Source organism: Equus asinus, chromosome 1, assembly GCF_041296235.1.
Source record: "Equus asinus isolate D_3611 breed Donkey chromosome 1, EquAss-T2T_v2, whole genome shotgun sequence".
In the NCBI taxonomy this organism is placed as follows: domain Eukaryota; kingdom Metazoa; phylum Chordata; class Mammalia; order Perissodactyla; family Equidae; genus Equus; species Equus asinus.
This window is the reverse complement of record NC_091790.1, coordinates 112,351,068-112,371,663: the sequence shown is the minus strand read 5'-3', so window position 1 is coordinate 112,371,663 and position 20,596 is coordinate 112,351,068. Positions and strand designations below refer to the sequence as shown.

The window sequence follows — 20,596 nt, the reverse complement described above, 5'->3', positions numbered from 1 at the left end:
TAAAATTGGGTCAATGGGTCCTAATGGTGTACACCAAGGTTAAGAGAGTTATTCTTGAGATCTTAGGGTTTAACTGACTTAAATTCACAAATGGGAACACCTGGTGAAATAATCTGGTTTAAGCTTTAAATATGGTACAGTATCACTATCTCGAAGTAGTGATCACCTATTTATATATTTCTCTTCCACTCATTTTAAGGACTTTAAATATATTTGATCTGTGTAATAAGATGTCGTAGACCTGCCCCTTCCACCAGCCCTGGTGGTCTAGTGGTTAAGATTTTGGTGCTCTCGCCACCCCTGCCCGGGTTCGTTTCCCTGTCAGGGAACCACACCACCTGTCGTCGGTTGTCGTACTGTGGCAGCTGCGTGTTGCTGTGATGCTGAAAGCTCTGCCACCAGTATTGCAAATACCAGCAGCGTCACCCATGCTGGACAGATTTCAGGGGAGCTTCCAGACTAGACAGACTGGGAAGAAGGACATAGCCACTCACTTCCAAAGCAGTTGGCCGTGAAAACCCTATGAATAGCAGCTGGAACATTGTCTGATAGAGCGCTGGAAGGTGAGAGGATGGCACAGGAACACCTGGCAGGGTTCTGCTCTGCTGTGCACAGGGAGACGGAGTCGACTCAACAGTACTAACAACAACAAAATAAAATGTTTCTAGCAATAATTATAGCCACTGTTTACTGAATCCTCATTATGTACCTGAAACTTAGCTAAATCTTCATTTAATTCTTCAATTATCTTCCTTTTATGAAGGAAGAAAGTGTGAGGTACCAAGGTTTAGGAACTCATTTAAGTTTACATAGCTAATAAATTGAGCTGAGATTTGAACTTGGGTCTTTGTGATTTGTAAGCTCATACTCTTTAACCTTTCATTATTGTCCAAGCAAAATGTATGGCAATACTGCATTTATTCAGCTTTCTTAGGGAATAGATAAGTAAATTTTTTAGGCAACAGACCCTTAACTCATTGCATGCCACACATTCGCATTTTATGCAGTATAATAGTTTATATTTTACTAAATAGTTTGATTTATTTAAACATTTATTTTAAGTATCTTGTTTTACATATTTTATAATCTACTTCACGTATTTTTTGGAATTAGATGAGCTTTAAATTATAATAATATCTTAACATTTTTGAGCCTTAGACTTCTTTGAAAATCTGATGATTGTCTCCTTAGAGAAAAGTATGTGAAATTTTGCTTACAATTTCCTAAGTTTCACAGACTCTAGAAATTCATGTACGCTTGGTTAAGAACTCTTGATTTAAAATGACAGTTATTTTGGAGATACTCTTTTCTAAAGTTCATCAATTGCTTGTCTGCTTGATTAAGACGATAAATACAATTTGACTTCAGACTCATGTCTCTATGGGCGTTGTCTGTCATACTGTAAACTTTTAAGATAAACTTTTAAAGATGATTCATTTTGCCCTTTTCACTAAATTTTTTGAAATTCATTCCTAGGCTCTTTTACCTAAGGTTTTACTGTGACCCCTCAGTAAAGCAACCAGACGGTATCTATGGTTGTTTTGGGTTTTTTCTCCCTACGTTCTAGACACTTCTCTGCGGTTGCTGGTCATGGTATTGGTGAGTTTGCTTTGCTCTTTTTCTTCTTCTGCTATTTGCCTTTTCTTTTTCTCTTTGTAATTGTGGCAGAATTGAAGACGTGTAAATGGTTAAGGTAGAGTAAGCTGCTCTAAAAAACAGACCAAACATTTAATGGCTCATATACAAAGCTGCAGTTTATTTCTCACGTGTGTTCAAGTGTGTGGGTGGCTCTTTTCTATTCAGACATTCTAGGTTCCTTTCATCTGGCTCTGCCATCTCTTAGAGCCTCATTGTAATCTGCTCTCATCTGGTGGAAGGGGCAGAGCACGGAGAAGGCATACCAACTCTTCTAAAAGCACTGGCCTGGAAATTGCGTGTAGCATTTCCACTTACATTGCTTCGGCAAGAACTTAGCAACACCTAAGAGGTAAAGGAAGCTGGAAAATATTGTCTCTTCATGGGCCCAGCTATACTCCTCTTACTTTGGAGGAAAAGATGGATTTTGGTGGACCTATAGTAGTTTCTACCACTGTTTCCAAGTGTGAAATCAGCTGTCACACACATATACACATGTTTTGTCTGGCAGAGGAAGCTAACTGTGACTACTGCTTTATTTGTGCTTAGCAACCTTTTCACTTAGTTCCAGTTTCTGGGATGTGCTGTGCTAGAAAGTTAAGCAGTCAGTGGGCTGTTACCCTAAGTGTGAATATATCCTCCTTCAGATGACTCCAGCCATAAGAGTGTGGGTTTTGAAATGATACAGAGCTTGATCGTCACTGTTAGTTTACGTTTTGTTGTTTTCCAACTGTGTCACCTGATAAAGTTATTTAACCTTTCTGATTCTTGGATTTCTTCCTCTGTGAAATCGGAAAAATATAATACCCATCTCCAAGTTGTTGTGAGGATTCAATGACAGTTCATGTAAAGTAGTGAATATCATATTTGGTGCAAAGAAAATGCCAAGTAAGTGGTGACTGTTGTGGTTATTAACGACGGTGAACAGTAACAGTGATTATAGTTGTCATCTTCATCATCAATTTGTTCAGTTGGCTGGTCACAGTGAGCTTTGATTCCCAAGCCCTTCTTCAGGGAAGCTACTGGAACACCCGTGTCTCTCTTCTTTTTCTCTTTGAGTCCAGATTGCTTATTTAGTCATGTCAACAGCAGTTGACGTTCTTTGCTAGTTGAGGTTATTATTCCAAACAGAGCGTTTCTATTTCATCCCTGGTTCTCTTTTTCTGCTTTATTATTATTTAAAAAGAAGTGTACAAAATGTTGAAGATTTTTTTATTAGTGTAAGTAAAATTTATTCTCTCTTTTTCTCTATGTGTATTTTTATATTTGTCTTTCAGAGTCAAAAATTACATGTTCAAACAAAAGGAGGCAAAGTGATCTGTCTGGGAACAATTTATGGAAATATAGATATTCATGCATCAGATAAAAGTGTAAGATTGAAACTTTCTTTTTTAGTAGTTGTAATTTTGCATCAAGTTGGCTCACACAATGTGTTGGTTCTACAAAATTTGTTGTGTAACATTGCCTTTTTAATGCATTTCAGTTCATTAGTAAATTCAAATTTGAAATCGAGGTGATTATTATACAATTTAAATTTTAGTTTATGATTTAATATTTTTAACAGTTATTTAGTGTCTTATTTGGAATCAATAACAACTTTAAATACTTAATGTTTAATTCCAGTTCTGAAGAGATTTTTATTTTTATGACCGTGAATTAAAATAGATCATTAAGTGATGCCACCAGTATGGGGATTAAACTTCTTATATGTTAGGTTTGTTTGAGTGTTTTTTCAAGACCTGTTTACTTTGCCTGTAGGCAATTAAAGGATGTTTCAAAACTCACCTTTCTTCAGTATTTTCCACAAGAGGACACCATTAGATAGCATTACTGTTCTCTAAAAGCTTATTAGCCATAGGGATTTTGGTTGTTATAAAAGATAGTTTGTATTTTTTTAATCTTTTTTTTTTTTTTTTTTTGCTGAGGAAGAATAATAGCCCTGAGCTAACATCTGTTGCCAAGCCTCCTCTTCTTTTGCTTGAGGAGGATTAGCCCTGAGCTAACAGTCTTCCTCTGTTTTTTATATGTGGGTCACTGCCCCAGTGTAGCTGACGAGTGCTGTAGGTCTCTGCGCCCGGGATCCAAACCCACAAATCTGGGCTGCCAAAGCAGAGCGCACTGAGCTTAACCACTACGCCATGGGGCTGGCCCCTTAAAATTATTTGTTATTTGAATATTTTGGCCACTGTTTCCACTTATTCCAACTTTTGTGGTTTATTAAATATTCATTTATTTCTCCTTTCTGTTATACTATTTTGTTTCTTGCCTGAGTAAATTTTATATTATACTGAAGAATCAGTCTAGATATTTCTTTCTATTTGTATTATATATAGTGTTAATTTTTAAAGCATATTTCTAAGTTTGTGTTTTTTTATGTAACATAAATGGTTGTGAAATATGTTAACTTTTAATATGCAATTTTCACAGAAATGTGCTTTAGATATTTGAAAGGCAGCCTAATGAATTGGTTAGGAGCACAGAACTGAGAACCAAACTACCTGGGTTTGAATGTTGGCTTAAGCTCTTTAATTTCAGACAAGTTACTCAACCTCTATGTGTCTCGGTTTCTGGAAAATGGAATAATAGTTACGGACTTAACTTAGAGGGTTGTTATAAGGGTTAAATGAGTTAGAACAGATAAAGTACTTAAAACAATGTCTGGCACCTAGCCAGCTCTAATATAGTGTTTACTAAATGATGATGGTAAAGGTACATGAAACACAGGAAAGGTAGCTTGACCAGTCCCAGATCTGCCAGTTAACTTTACTGAGACTCCGTTTCATTATTCATAAAACAGGGGTGGTATGACTTGTTTTTCGTACTCAATGAGATTGTGAGAATCAAATGAACACTATAAACTCTTAACAGCATTCTTTACATGCCATTTTATATGGAGTGACTGTTTTTAAATTGTATTGTTAATTTCGGTATCCTCAGTTTGGTACAGAGAAGATAGAAATCCACTTCATCTGATGTTGGATGAATTGATGACGTGGTTGTTGGTTGACCTCTCTTTCCTAGTTTGAGCTGCAAAACCACATGCTTCCTTAAAACTTGGTTGTCATTATATGTTATATTGATTTATAATAACTAACCTTATGAAAAATCTTCCTTTTCATGTAGAAAAGAAAATTAATTTATAGCAATATCGATGTCAGGAAGATATTGATTTTGGGATCTACTTTTTTCTTTTTTTTTTTTTAAAAATTTTATTTTCCTTTTTCTCCCAAAGCCCCCCGGTACATAGTTGTATATTTTTAGCTGTGAGTCTTTCTAGTTGTGGCATCTGGGATGCCACCTCAGCATGGCTTGATGAGTGGTGCCATCCACGTGCAGGATTTGAACCGGCAAAACCCTGGGCCGCCAAAGCAGAGGGCGCGAACTTAACCACTCATCCACGGGACTGGCCCCAGGGATCTGCTTTTTGTTCTTTCTTTAAATAGCTCCTTCTATTAATAAGCAAGCTATACAGTTTAATCCAAAGAGTCGATTTATGACTTTTCCATTAGCATTAATAACTATAAATCAGAGCCTCAATGTTTTGCTGTGAACTGTAGTGTTCTAAGTCTAATTGTTCCAGTTAGTATCTGGTATAGTGCATTATAGGGTGGCCCTCAGGGACTTGAATTTCTTTGAAATTAATTTTAAGGAACAATTGCTTAAAATAACTACATTATTGTTATGGAGGAGGTGTTATACTTTGACTTGCTTTGGTGGGGCAGGGGAGGATATTTTTCTAGCTTCCCACAGAGTAACATGTTTAGTGTTTAAGGAACAAAGCAAATCCTGGACACTTTCAGGATCCTCATAAGGCGTCTCTTAGAGGCTTGATTTGGTTGTGGGGAGAATCCAATCAAAAGTGCCCCTTTGCCAATTCACTTAAGTTTCAAATATTCTTTCAATTTCATCTTTTGGTGTTCACTTAAATATCCTCACTATCTATAAAAAGCTGGAGTATTCCTACTTGATGTCTGCTTTATGGAAATACTTGGAGAATTTGAAACCATACATAAAGCAACTTTTCATGAAGAAACTTTGTAGGTAAAGGATAAATTTTTTCAGGAATTTTGTACCTTTATTATAACTCTGAGGAATGCAAAACATTTGTATTCTCACAAATATGAATGTAGGTAAAATATCTATCTTTCTTTGACAGATTTGTTGAAACTGCATTCGAAGTAAAAATTCCAGTGAATCTGTAATTAGCTTAAAAGAAACTGCAGTAGATAAGAAGCAGTTTGGGTGTATATTATATACTTAATAAAAGTCCATTAAGGGACTGGCCCAGTGATGTAGTGGTTAAGTTCATGTGCTCCACTTCAGGGGCCCAGGGTTCGCAGGTTTGGATCCCCGGCACAGACCTCCACACCACTCATCAAGCCATGCTGTGGCAGCATCCCACATACAAAATAGAAGAAGATTGGCACAGATGTTAGCTCAGGGCCAATCTTCCTCACCAAAAAAAAAGTCCATTAAAAAAGAAAGTTATATACTTCAAATCCAGAGGGCAGAGTAATTTTAATTTGCTTTCTGTAAGAACCTCTGGGTTCTTTTCTTTCTTTTTTTGTACTTTTACATTTTCTTCTAATATTTTAGTTTCTTAAAACTCAATTCTTATTAAGTGACATTTTGAACTCAACAGTTTTTGAAGGACATATTAGGAGTGGATGACACTGATGCCAATTTGTTGAAAAACAATAATATCCTTTCTTTAAACACTATGGTGCAATACTTGAATTTGACCCTGGGCAAAACTGTAGCAAGCGTTCCTGGTGAGTCAGTTTTTATGTCAACAATTTTATATTAACACTCGCTTTATGCTTATAAAACATTTGTTTAAAATACTATAAAGGTAATTTGAAATCCTTAAATAAATGTCTTCATTTTACATTGTGCTCAATATTTGAGACATAAATACATAGCAAATTTTGTTAAGGAAGTTTAGGGATAAATACTAAATTCCTTCCATTTTGTTCAATGGAAAGCTATTGCTTTATTAGATGTAAAGTGGAAAAGTTCTAAGAATCATAGTGTATTCACTACATTAACAGACTAGAGCAGAAAAATCATATAATAGTCCAATAAAATCAGATAAAGTGTGTGTTAAAATTCAAAAACCATTCATGATTTAAACAACAATAAAACAAATTTGAAATAGGGGCGAACCTCCTTAATCTTATAAAAGAATCTAAAAGATGTCTATAGCAAGCATCCTACTCGATGATGAGATGTTGCAAGCTTTCCCGCTGAGAACAGGAATAAGATAAGGATGCTTACTATCTCATTGCTTCTATTCACCATTGAATTGGAGGCTTGAGCCAGATAGTAAGGTAAGAAAGAGCAGGAAAAACTATTAATATAAGGATTGGAAGGGAAGAAATGAAACTATCACTTGTAGACAATGTAATTATGCATGTAGAAAAATTCTTTTAATTCAGGTAAATTATTAGAATTAGTGAGTTTAGTGAAATTGTTGGATTTAAGGTCAAATACAACAGCCAATTAAAATAAAATGAAGTTTAAAAAGATATCTTTAATAATAGCACTTAGAAAATATCAAATAGGAATAAATTTAAAAGATGAGGAACTCTACATAGAAAATATAAAACATTATTAAGAGAAATTAAAGAAGATCTAAATAAATGAAGGAATATAATGGGTCTGTTCCACATTCCTCAGAGAAGACCCTGTTGTTCACAATCTTGTGATTAAAGCTAGGGAATCAAAGTCAGTCAAGTGATTGTGTGCTAGGTAGTGTTTTTATGTAGTCGCCCACTGACTCCGTCAGTGCCATTCTGGCTTTCTACCCGTCTTGTTTGTAGTGAACTGATGTGTGTCTTTCTCTTACCAGACTGTGACCATAGATAAACTGCAGGGAAGTTCTGTTAGTGTATCTACTGAAGATGGTTTGCTGAAAGCCAAGTATCTTTATACAGATTCGTCATTTCTATCTTCTGCTGCTGGGGATATTACATTAGGAAGTGTTCATGGTAAGATGAAAAAGGCCTAATACGGCTCAGACTTTCCACATAACGTAAATTTTAAGAGATGACTCTGTTTCTCTGTACTTGAAGAAAGATCTGCCATCAGGAAGCTGGTTGTCTAAATAATTAATTGCAGACTAACTGTCTTTTAAAAAACCCACCAAATAAAATGACTCAAAGCTATTTAATTTTATTTTGGCAAGAAATTGAATATTATGCTGTTATCTAGGAAGCTAATAATAATACTGATTTTTAATGCATTTCCTTATAAAAGGAAACAAACAAGAAAATATGTGCAGGAGATATTCAGAGGGAAGCACAATAAAATAAAAGTGGTGTTAAAAATAAAGATGGGTTCTGAGTGGTTGCTTTTATGATAGGGAAGCTAAGGATTAAATAAATTAATGAAACATTTGTGGAATCAAATTATAGCAACTCAGTGATACTAATTTTGGTTAAAATGCTGTATGTGTGTTAGTACTGGCACCAGGTCCTCTCAGTACCCTGCCATTTTCCGTTTTCTTTGATTAAATATCATCTTAGGACTTTCAAAACATGTCTCTGCAGACAAGTAATATTACTTAGTTAATTTTTGTATCTTTGAAAGAAAAGAAGAGGATAACGGTGAAGTAGTAGGCAAAGGGCATGCTGGTGTTCAGTGTCACTCAGCATGCTTCTTCAATTTCCACATGCAGATGATTCCAGTCCAGGTGTGTCTGCTGAAATAGATACAGATAGAATTGAGTCACTTATTCTGGCAAGAAGGACAGTATGTGCACATCTACTAAATGCCTTTTGGGCCATTTTCCAGGAAGTATGGACTGAAACTTTTTCCACATATAGACCACTCATTGAGCTTCCACAGGAAAGCTGAGTATTGGTGTCTATACACTTTGGCAATGCCTCCAGATTTTAGTAGTGAGCATGAATTATCAGATGGTATCTAGCCATGCTGCGTAGCAAATTGCTAAGTAGTCTTACAGTTTAAAAAAAAATCTAAAAAAATGAGTACTTATTATGCTTAAAATAATTCTTGAGCCTCAATTTAACAACCATTCTTGCAAGGTTAAGATATTTGAGTCCTCATCAACTATTCTCGCAAGATTAAGGTATTATTTGAGCCCAAAATAGCTTGAGTCCAGTGGAGCTGGATCCAGATAAAGCAAATAGTTTTGTTACTTATTCATTTATTTTTTACTTAGCTGTGCCTTGCTGGGAATTTGCACCTCTTCATATTTTAACAGTGATTTTTATGTAAGCATCGAATTTCTAACTGTTAATTGCAATTAGAAGTACTGTATTTAATATGTTGAGTATCTTTTAATGGGAAAGCAATGCCTTATAAAGTCAGCTTGATTAACACAATAAAAACAGCTCTGTTCTCTGTAGTGCCTTATACTGTTTACACTAAATTCATTAATTTTTTTCTGCTTTGTTTTAAGTTAGACAAGTGTTGAATTTGGTATAGTTTGTCATTAATAGCTTACATGATAGTAAAACAGATGCACTTTTTTGAGGTGGCCCTCAAAATACTCTAGGTCTCTTGATTATTTAAAGGAGCTGAAATGGAAACAAATTGCTGGGGATAAAAAGAGTTCATTGCATGGCCTTTCTTAAAGCGTTTTATATTTACTGACCTTTAATATGAAGTCAGATACCTTTCCTTGGGCGGTTTAAACCTGCGTCACACTTAGGTCCTCTTTGGGACTGTTGGTTCGGGTTGGGTTTCTTGCAAGCAGACTCTGAGGTGGAAACGAGAGTGCAGCACACTTGCTGGGGAAGCCTTGGGACCAATGCCGTGGAAGGGAGGGAAGCCGGGTTTCCACGGGAGAAGTTGGGCTGTAACGCACTCAACAGCCGCAAGGGGGAGCCCTGACGCTGGGACGGTCCTTAGAGTCGTCTCAGGTTGGGGTGAGGGGAGCTGGACCTCTGTACAGGCGTCCCTCGTTTTATTGCGCTTTGCAGGTATTATATTTTTTACAAGACTCCGCACCAGCAAAAAGATTACAGTTTTCTGAAGGCTCAGATGATGGTTAGCATTTTTTAGCAATAAAGTGTTTTTCAGTTAAGGTATGTACGTTGTTTTTTTAGACATAATGCTATTGCACACTTCGTATAGTATAAACATAACTTTTATCAAAAAATTCCTGTGACTCGCTTTATTTGCTTTACTGCAGTGGTCTGGCACTGAACCCATGCTCTCTCCAAGGTATGCCTGTGTTCCCAGTCGTTAGATGCAGGCTGCCCCAGCAAGGAGTATGATCTGCGGCCAGGATGGCTCTTCAGTCGAGGCTTTTCCCTAAGGGCTGACTGAGGCCTGTCTGCCAGCAATGCTCCCAACAGCCAGGAACATAGGCCCTTCGGTTATAGAGTGGGTTCTGGGTGATGAGTCACAGCATCCACTACTGTTCTGTTTATTGATTCATTCAACACATATGTTGACCACCTACTGTGTGCCAGATTTTCAGGCACCAAGGGTACAAAGTCAGGCAGGAGATGATACCTGTGGTGAAAGAACTCGCGGTCTCCGGGAAGGACTGAATGCCGTCCTTGTTTGTAACACTAGCACAGCAGTGAGAAGAAGCGAGGGAGGGGAGTCTGATCCAGCCGCTGCAGAAGAGCTGCTATGTTAATCCCTGCTTTCCTGGTCCAGTGCTTGGCCCTCACTCTGCTTTGGTTTTTCAGTGAAAGTAACTATATAAAAGAGGGAGGGGTGAGAAGGAAACCTTCCTCATTTCCTAGTCACACCCCAGTGCCTGCCTCCTTTCAAATCACCCTTCAGACAAGCCCAGGTTTCTTACCTCCCCCTCCCATGCCGCCCGTTTCCATCCTTGTCCTAAGGGGTTATGTGAACATGTTAGTGGAGTTTGGAGTTTGGAGTTTGGAGGTGGGACAGGTACAGAAGAGCAGGCAATGTTCTCTCGTAGATGAGAAGGTTGGAGTCAGGGCTCGTGAAAGGAAGCCCCTGTGTTCTCGCTAGTGGGATTTTAGAAGGAACAGCTGTCTCCCACGGATCATCCCAACCTGGAACTCTGAATACATGTTCCAGTGACTTCTTTGTTCTAAATGGTGATGGTCGTAGAACAGAAATTAGGGATTTATTTTGGCTAACATTAAACAAGCTGGCTTGGGGATCTTGAAACTTGTTTTTGTGGGAAAATATGTTGCTCCTTCTAAACATCTGACTTACAGGAAACAAACTTCGAGAATATATGCATTCTAAGACCTGCCTGTTCAGGATTTATTTAGTTTGGCTTCTTTTTTTCTTAAGTAAGGCTTAAACTGATTTTTTTTTTCAGGTAGATTTTTTAAAACCCAACATAGAGATGTTGTAAAAAGCCATTTTACCACAAATGTGATGGCAATAACTGTCTTTTTGGTGGATTTACCAGGTCTGTGAGTCTGGAGCCTTTGTGTTGGTAGGTGGATGATGGTATTTGAAAGCACAGTGAAAGCGAGCATGTACTGAGTGCCTGCATGGGCCAGCGCCTTTCACTTCATGGACAATTCGCTGTTTACAAGTGCAGAAAACAAAACTTAGAAATAGCCAGTTGTTCCCTCTCAATTAAAAGTCAGTTAGCGGAAGAGCAAGGATTTGATCTAGGTTTCTCGATTTTTTGGAGATGTTTTTAAACAGTGTTCAAACAAATTTGTGTCCACAGCCATAGTGAACTTCTTGATTTCAGTGCAGATTCCATCACTGCTTTGAGGTCTTCTGGCTCACTCTAGGGCATTCCTCTAGGCAAACAGCACTGCAGCACAGATGCACTGCTTCAGCTGTGTTCTGTACTGTAAACTCCTGTTTCAGGATCGTTTATTATGCCTGATGACTTCTGGCACAGAATGTGGTGTTCCATACAAGGTTTGGGTTCAGCTTAGCTGCATGGAGGCATCTGGGACTCAGTTCACCCCATAAAAGTGATGCTGCTACCTTCATCTGCAGTGTGTGGATTCTAAGACTTTCATGAGAGGAAGTGAGAGCATGACATTTATTTCTTGTCTGTATTTTCTGCTCATGTACCCTGTTGGCAAACCCATACCCAACATAGTGCTAAGTACTTAGAGGATGCCCAGTAGTGAGGAAAGGGATAATGAAAGGAGTAATATGTCCTTCCTGGCATTACAATTTGACTCCATGTGTAGAAAAGAGAAAGTCTATCCTAAATGTTTTCCCAAATGGAATTTTTAAGTATCGCTGTCTGTGTTTTCCAGGTAAGATATGAGTGAGCTGATTGACTAGTAATAGTTACTATGCGCAAGGTAGTTGAATCACATCTGTTAAGTATGTGCTTTCTAATACGAAAGACACTAGTTTATTCCTTGACGTAACAAATATTGCCCACTGTTCTGGAACTGGGAATCTTGTAGGAGAATAGGTACTTGGATAGTTTGTGTTTAGGTATAAAATTTCGAGAGTGTTTACTATCTTGATTTCCTTCTAAATTATCAATTTAGATTCTGTGTGAAATATATTTTATTATATTCTGCTATTTGAATATTTATGATTTTTAAAGAATTCTATACATGTGTATGTAAGATATACATGTATTTATGTGTATTCTACTAAATATATTTTTCAAATATAAATATATATAGTTTCCTGACTGTTTTAAAGAGAAAGAAGAGCTTGCTTGAAATGGTTTGGTTTTATTTCTAACATAATTTAAACAAATCGCTTAGGTTTAACATATAGGAGTACTCATGACAGTTGTTTTAGTGTTCTATATTTAACTTACATTATTATTTGGAATAAGTGATTAATGAGTAAAACAGTATTTTAAATATTAAGATTCCCTGTGTAACTTACGGTCTTATTTTAGTTTCTTTGGGAATATACTTTGATAATAAATTGCTGAGTATTAGTTCTCTCATTTTCTCTGTACTTAAAAAGTCCTTTGTTCCCCAAAGATTTAGCAATATGCACATGCTTAAACTCTTCCTTAAATAACTCCTTTGGATTTTGGAACTTTCACAGAAGTGGAAGTTACATTAATTATACAACACAGTTGATAACTTTGACAGCCCTCAGAATTTCATAAAGAAATGTCCCAGTTTGCTTAAGAAGGACGTTTAGTCACTGGTGAATTTATAAATCTGCCTTGTGAATTTAGAAAGTCAGAAATAATATAAAATTTTAAAAGAAAGAAGCTTTTATTGGGTTAAGTAAAACTCTTTATGAAGTTCGTGAAAATGGTTTGTCCAAATTCTAGTATTTATTTTTAAGTCCATTGTGAAGTTTCAGTTTGATTATAATTTTGACATAAGATATTGTTATGTTAATGTTGAATCTGTACAATTAAAACTTTTTATTTTTATTTTTTTTTTTTAAAGATTTTTTTTATTTTTTCCTTTTTCTCCCCAAGGCCCCCCGGTACATAGCCCCCGGTACATAGTTGTATATTCTTCATTGTGGGTCCTTCCAGTTGTGGCATGTGGGACGCCGCCTCAGCATGGTCCCACGAGTAGTGCCATGTCCGCGCCCAGGATTCGAACCAACGAAACACTGGGCCGCCTGCAGCGGAGCGCGCGAACTCAACCACTCGGCCACGGGGCCAGCCCCCAATTAAAACTTTTTTATGTGAAAAACTAGAAAGGAATTACAGCTTCCTTTGTGGTGCAGACAGTATAGATTTTTTTTCAGGATTTAGACATGTGACACAAAATGTTGCTGTTCCACGCAGTGTTTGGCCTGGCTCGGCTCTTTGGAGGGACTCGTCTCCTTCCATAAAGGTGACTCTGCCATTGTCAGTGTGTGGCTTCCAAGCTTCCATGAAAGGAAGAGAGACCACAGAGAATCATGAGAGAAGTTTCGGAAACCAAGCCTAGAAGTATAGACATTGCTGTGCCATATGCTTTTAGCCAGGATATTTTCAGATGGCTTTATCTAACTGTAAGAGGCTGAGAGGCAGAGTTTACCGGCATTCTAAGGAAGGAGAAAAGCACATGAATATTAGTGGACGCTGGCAGTCTTTGTCATATCATATTTATAAGTGCTCTTTCTCAAACATCTATGGGTTCCTCCTCTTTCCGCCCCCTTGGCGTTCTCCAGGATTTCATCCTTGTTCCATTGGTCACTTCTTTTCTTGTCCTTGGGCCTTTTATACACTTCTGAGTCTTAACTACCTTTGCCCTAAGCTTTTTATATTTATTTTTTTTTAAGATTTTTTTTTATTGAGGTAACGTTGGTTTATAACATTATGTAGATTTCAGATGTACGTCATTATATTTCTATTTCTGTGTAGACTACATCATGTTCACCACCCAGAGACTAATTACCATCTGTCACCGTACACATGTGCCCTGTCACCTCTTTCGCCCTCCTCCGTCCCCCGCTTCCCCTCTGGGAACCACCAGTCTAATCTCTGTGTCTATTCCCCTTGTATTCTGATGACGCATATCTGTGACTCTAGCCCTGGCTTCCAGCTTCCGCATCCGTCTGCTTGGTAGATGTAGCCATTTGGATCTTTATAGGCATCTCAAACTCAGCATTTCTAATTTTTTTCCTCCTACTTTCCCAGCCCCATAACGTTATCCATAATGTGTTCTTCCTCCTTTATTTCCATTTGCAGTTTCTGATATTACCGTGAACCTAATTCCCCAAGCTAGAAATCTAGAACTAATTCTAAATTCCTTTCTCTCTCTGTCTCACCTCCCACATCTAATCAATCACCAAGTTTTGGTAAGTTTTATCACCTAAATATTTCTTCAATGTATCCCATCTTTTTCTCTCTTATTTCTACCCTTCTATTTCAAATTCTTGTCATCTCTTGCCTCAACTCCAGCCATAACTTTGCTTCCAGTCTTGCCTTCTTCAAATCCACTCTCCTCACTGTAGCTGTAGTCTTTTATTAGAAATGCACATTGAACATGGCATTCTCTTACCCAGACTCTCCTGTTTCTTTAGTGACCTGGCTAGCTTACCACTTCCCTCTTCTGACCCTATGCTTTGTCTTCCAGAATTACATAATCTCTTGCTTTTTCCTTTATACATTCTTACATGCCTCATACTTTTTTTGTGTGAGGAAGGTAAGCCCTGAGCTAATATCTGTTGCCCATCTTCCTCTTTTTGCTGAGGAAGATTGGTGCTGAGCTAACATCTGTGCCAATCTTCCTCTGTTTTGTATGTGGGACGCTGCCACAGCATGGCTTGATGTGTGGCATGTAGGTCTGCACCTGGGATCTGAACCTGTGAATCCCGGGCCGCCAAAGCGGAGCATGCGAACTCAACCACTATGCCACTGGGCCAGCTCCCTGCTTTATACTTCTGAGTCCTTGATCAGAGCCTTTGATCATAGTGGTCATTCTGTTTATAGTCTTCCTAAAATGCTTTTCCCAGCTTTCTTTATCTTGTTGACTTTTAGTAATCTCTCAGTACTCATCTAAGCATCTTCTCCTTATCACTGGCCTTCCTTTAACTGTTAAATTCTTGCCTAATTATAAACTCCTCAAGAGCAAGCATCATGTTTTATTCATTTCTGTATTCTTAGCATTTAGCACTGTGGCTTGCAGATAGCAAGTGCCTCCCCTCATGCCCCCCGAAACCCTCCAAAAAAACGCAAAAGAGGACTTAACCTTTGAGGGTATTTGATTGTTCTGTTTGGATTATAAGAGCATATGTGCTCTTTCAACCATAATCACATTTCTTTTAGTGAAGGAAAATAAACTAATGTTTATCTTTAAATTGATAGCTTATTTTTCCCTCTGACCATACTAGAACGAAGATTTGCCAGCTAAGGAAAAGCTAGCTAATGTTTTCTCAGACACTGGGCTTTGTGAAGAAGGTGCATAACTTGAGAATGGAGTAAGCACATATGGTTGTTCCAGACCAGGTGGCATCTGCTTTATTGGAAAGAAGGCTTTTACAGAGATCTGCTCTTCTCAAATAGTTGATTTGTTTCTCATTTTCACTGATTGGTGATGAAATAGATGAAACCAAACAATAGAAACTTGTGCTAGTAATGCCCATTTGGTTAATTTGTGCACTTTTAAATATTCTACTTTAAGTATTTAGGTAAGGGGTCCATTTTGTATATTCTAATGACTTTGGAGTATTTCTGTTTATGGTAGAGATTTTCTAAATATTTTGATATGAGTTGAAAATATATTTTCTGCTTATGGCTTTAAAAATCCTTTAGCACTGACAAACATTTTGAAATATTCTTTATATTTTCAAATATTCCTTATTTCCGTAGTTTTCTTATTCCCTTGTGCTTTTACTGTACAGAACTCTAACATTCAAGAGAGATGTAGTCTGAGACTATGAAGTCCCACTGTAATATGAACTAGTCCTCATTTAATGGATCTCAAACTTCTATTTTATAGCTCCAAGATCCATTATTTTCTGGAGATCATTTTACTTTCATCACAAGCACTAATGATTGGCTTTTTGAGATATTTTCATTAAAAAAATACATTTTTTCTGTGTTCCTTGAAGACTAGTATAATAATGCTCCTTTGCCTTGCTGAGCAGGTGACTTGACTCACTAGCTAAATGACTGACTGTAAAACTATGTCAGTAGTTCTTTACTAATAGTTAAAATCACAAATGTCGGGGTCTGCTTCATCGTATTTTTTGAAGTGTTCAGGAGGTGGAAGCAGTAAAGAGAATTCTGAGTGGAAGTACTCACTGTCTCACACTAGGTTAATCTTCCTACAGCATGATTTTCTTGTGTTGTTATCCATGATGAAACTGTCCACTGACTCCTTTCGTGTAGGCTGAAGTCAATAGACTGTTCACTTATGATGTTAACCTACAATTATTACTAAATACTAATTTTTAACTTTCCGTGTGTGCATCTCCCCAGAGATCCTGTAAGGTTTTGGGTGGCCAGTCCTCTGCCCTCCCTCCCATGAGTCATGTCCTTCCCACATACAAAATACACCTTTCCTTCCAAGGTTCCCAAAAGTCTCATCCCGTTATGCATCACCTCAGAGTCCAGAATCTACATCAAAATCAGAGCCAGGTGTAGATGAGGCTCCTAAGGTGTAGTTGCTTAAGTACAACTCCTCAAGTATGGTTCCTCTGAATCTGAAGACCTGACCTAAGAAGACAAGTTCTCTAGTCCCCCCAACACACCACCCACACACCCAACATACAGTAATGGGACAGGCGTAGGCTAATTGCTGTAGACTCTCCTGTTCAAAGGGAGAAAATGAGAGGCACAGAGGAGTCCATAGTGCTTTTGAAATTCGGGTAGGCGAAAGTTGGAGGTTCCTTGATTAGATCACAAGGCTTTGGAATAATTCTTTTGGATTCCAGGCTTCTCCCTCTGAGCTCTGGGCTCCTCCCTCTGATTCATCCTTCCTTTTTCATCAAATGTAGCATGTGTTTGCAGCTGAGTAGTTTTCTCAGTCTGCTTCCTGCCAGTAGAATTTTGGAGGTCTATTAGGTCTCTTTTCACTTTGTACTGTCACTGTCCCTTTCAGGCCAAGTTTGTTTCAGGCCAGTGTGTTTGCTGATATAATTCTCTTGAAAATTTTGTGAGCCTCCTGTGAATCACATTGGGGTTTATTCCATTAGATAAAAGCCATATCCAAGAATCTCTTCAAAATAGGGCTTTGCAAAGATGTTGAAGTACAATGCCCTCAAGCTTTCTAGCAAGTCTCTTGTTTAATTGAGAGGATCTATAAGACATATCCTTAATCTTTTTAAAGGACTTTTTGTATAACTGATTAATACTGCAAGGTACCACCCTTGATCTTTCTGGGGTCTTAGCAGAAGGTTTTACCATCACCCCCTCAGCTTCATTTACAGGCCATGTTCTGGCGGTGCCCTGGATTCAAACTTTGTTTGGAAGCCATTCTTAACTTTAGCATCTTTCACCATCTAGAGAGGCTGAGAATTTTCAAGACCATTCATGTCCTGGTTTCTTTTTTGTTTAACAGTTCTTTCTTTTGTTTTTCTCTCTTCTCTTGATTTTACTATAAGCAGCCAAAAAAAATAGGCAGTGCCTACAACACTTTGACTTTGCTTGGAAATCTCCTTAGTAGGATCACTCAGTTCATTAGGCACATTTCCTACTTTCCACATTACTGAAGGTGATAGTTTGCTAAGTTTCTACTACTGCTTAACAAAGATCCTCCTTCCAATTTCCAAAGACATTTTCCTTACTTCCTTTTGAGTCCTCATGGGAAGCATACTCAAGGTCCAGCTTTCTACTAACAATCCGTTCAAGGCAACTTAGGCTTTCTCTAACGTGCTCCTCAAAATCCTTCCAACCTCTGCGCACTGTCAAGTTCCAAAGCTGCTCCCACATTTTTAGGTATTTACTATGGCAGCACCCCACTTCCAGTTTCAACATCTGCATTAGTTATCTCTTCCTGTGTAACAAATAACCCCAAAACTTAGCAGCTGAAAACAACATATGTTTATTGCCTTAGAGTTTGGGTGGGTCAGGAATCTGGGCATGGCTTAACTTGTTCATCTGCCTCAAGATCTCTCAACGAGGTTGTGATCAAGGTGTCAGCCGGGGCTGTGGGCTTATTTGAAGGTTCAGCAGGGGAGAATGTGCTTCCTGTCTCCCCCATGTGGTTGATGGCAGGATTCCGTTCAGATCCTGCCGCCTGGAGGCCTCTTTCATAGGGCAGTGGACAATGTGGCTAGCTGAATTCCATCAGAGCAAAAGAAGGCTAGCAAGACAGAAGCCAAAATCTTTTTGTAACCCAATCTTGGAGGTAACGTTCCATCACTTTTGCTCTGTTCTCTTTGTTAAAAGCAAATTATTAGGTTCAACCTACACACGAGGGGAAGGGATTATACAAGGGCGTGAATACTGGAGGCAGGATTGTTGGAGGCCATCTTAGAAGCAGTATGATCTTTGGCCACTATTTGTATGTGATGGTGAATCTGGATTTACTGGGTTTGGAAATTGGAAGAGGGTGTCTAGAACTGTTAGTGCCTACTAACGTAGGTTCTTTACCCACCACACAAGAGGGGCCAAGTGAAAACTGGAACGCCAGGCTTATGGCAAGGAAAGCGTTTTTATTTTGGGTGATATCAACCAGGAGATGAGAGTGAGCCCTCAAATTTGTCTCGTTTTGTCTCATCTCCCTGAAAGAGGGGAGCCAAGGGGTTTTAAAGGTTTGTGAAGAATGTGGCTGCTTGTAGATGGCGGGGGGAGTCAGTGGCCTTGCTGGTCGGAGCTTTCCCACCAGCCTGCATTCGGCCTTGGGAGGAGGAGGAGATGATAAGGCATCCAGGTGGCTGTCCTTGGCTCTGTCTGTCTCCATGGCGGATAGTGGGTTCTGGAGCCAGGGAGCCAGGGAGTAGGCAGGGAATGAGGGTTTAATGTAGGGGAATTGATATCAGGGATGGCATCAGAACCACACCTACGAAATAATATTTGCATAACACGTTTAACAGGATCTTCACAACCTTGTGACTTAATGAGACTTGAAAATAATTGTATAAGCTTAATTTCTCCACACAAACCAAGTTTTATTACTACACAAATCTACCCCTTGTTCATATATTTACATGAACTATGATGGAATAGAAGAGTTTTAGAGAGATTTTTGCAGTTAAAGCAAATCTGACTGTTGGGCAAATGAATCAAGTGCCCTTTTAGCTTTTTCCCAGGTGCTGATACATGTCAGTATTTACATGGTGTATGAAATGAAATAAATGAGTTCACTTACCCTAGATCAATTCTGACATAGAAGTTAGCCTTTTACTTTTCAGAACAGTTTTGGAATTATGGTAGAAGAGGTAACATTGCTTACACGTCCAGTGCAGTAAATATGGGTAATATGGCTCCAGGAGTGTTGTACATAAAACATACATGCGATGAAAAACTCTACTATTGTTGGCATTGGAGGAAGGGGGCTGGGAAGAGTAGTTGTAATGTTCCATACTTGTCTTGGGAAGTATATTTTCACTGAAAGATGGAAACCTTTGAAGCTTTTTTCTTTGTTGTCATACTTCAATGTATTCATTATTCCTGCCCCAAACTGCTTTAACTCTTGGCACAGAGACCGCTTTCATCTAAAGAGAGACATGGCATACTGGCCTGAAAAATAACAGCAATTAATTTTTTCCATAGATTATTTTAGTGTTAGTTGGTTCAAAACTTGGCTTTGTGCGGTCTAATAAATTCAGTGATGTTTAGGTTGAGAATGCATAGTGAGTACGTTTAAGTAATGTTTTCATTTATGGGTGTTAGAAGAGTCATTATTTTCTTCATATTTCCCAGAAACTATGGTGGTTTGTTCTGTAGTTATGCTGTGAGAGCTTACGGCGGAGTGGAGGAAGACAGTTTGCATAGATGCCTAACGCTAGTTATTTCACAGTTGCTTCTAAATCTCTGACTGGGTTTGTGATCCTGAGAAAAATTGCCAACAACAGTAACAGTGTTTTTAAATAATATGGTGGCTATCCAACCATGTTTTAGGTTACTATATATAAAGCAGTTCCTTTCTGGATTATCTGTAATGTGTAAAATTGTCTTTCTTTCTCTTTTGCAGGTGATATAACGTTACATAGCAAGATGGGTAACATCACAGTAGGTATGTACTCAGCTACTAGTTGGTAAATTTTGCTTGCTTTCTAAAATCTCTCTATTTGTGGTATTAGAGTAACTGAAGTTTACAATTTAGCTGGTAAACCCAATAGGATCCTGATATGTGAGTCAAATATAGGCAGACCCAGTGTATGAATATGTGAAGTTATTTCTGGAAATTCATCGGTTCATCATCCTATAAATATTGTATAATTATAGGTTTGGTGTCAATGAGAATAGTGTTAGAATTCTGATTTCACCACTTTCTGTACATGGGCAAATTGCCTAACTTCTCTGTGCCTCAGTTTTCACATCTGAAAAAAATAGAAATAATAGTAAGTACCTATCATATAGGGTTGTTGTAAGGACTAAACGAGATCGTGTATATAAAGTACTTTAGCACAGTGTCTGACATTTGGTAAAAATTCAATAAGTAATAGCCATTTTTATTATTGTTATTGTTCTAATCCTAAGCCAGAA

General features: G+C 38.0%; 1 protein-coding gene across 1 annotated transcript in view; it reads left to right on the top strand.

Moving 5' to 3' along the window:
* Positions 1 to 20,596, top strand: part of FAM185A (family with sequence similarity 185 member A) — a 50,910-nt gene that overhangs the window by 5,169 nt on the left and 25,145 nt on the right. The window contains exons 3-5 of the mRNA XM_044769428.2: positions 2,913 to 3,005; positions 7,487 to 7,625; positions 20,082 to 20,123. Coding sequence (XP_044625363.1) covers positions 2,913 to 3,005; positions 7,487 to 7,625; positions 20,082 to 20,123 — 274 coding nt within the window. The remainder of the gene's footprint in view (positions 1 to 2,912; positions 3,006 to 7,486; positions 7,626 to 20,081; positions 20,124 to 20,596) is intronic.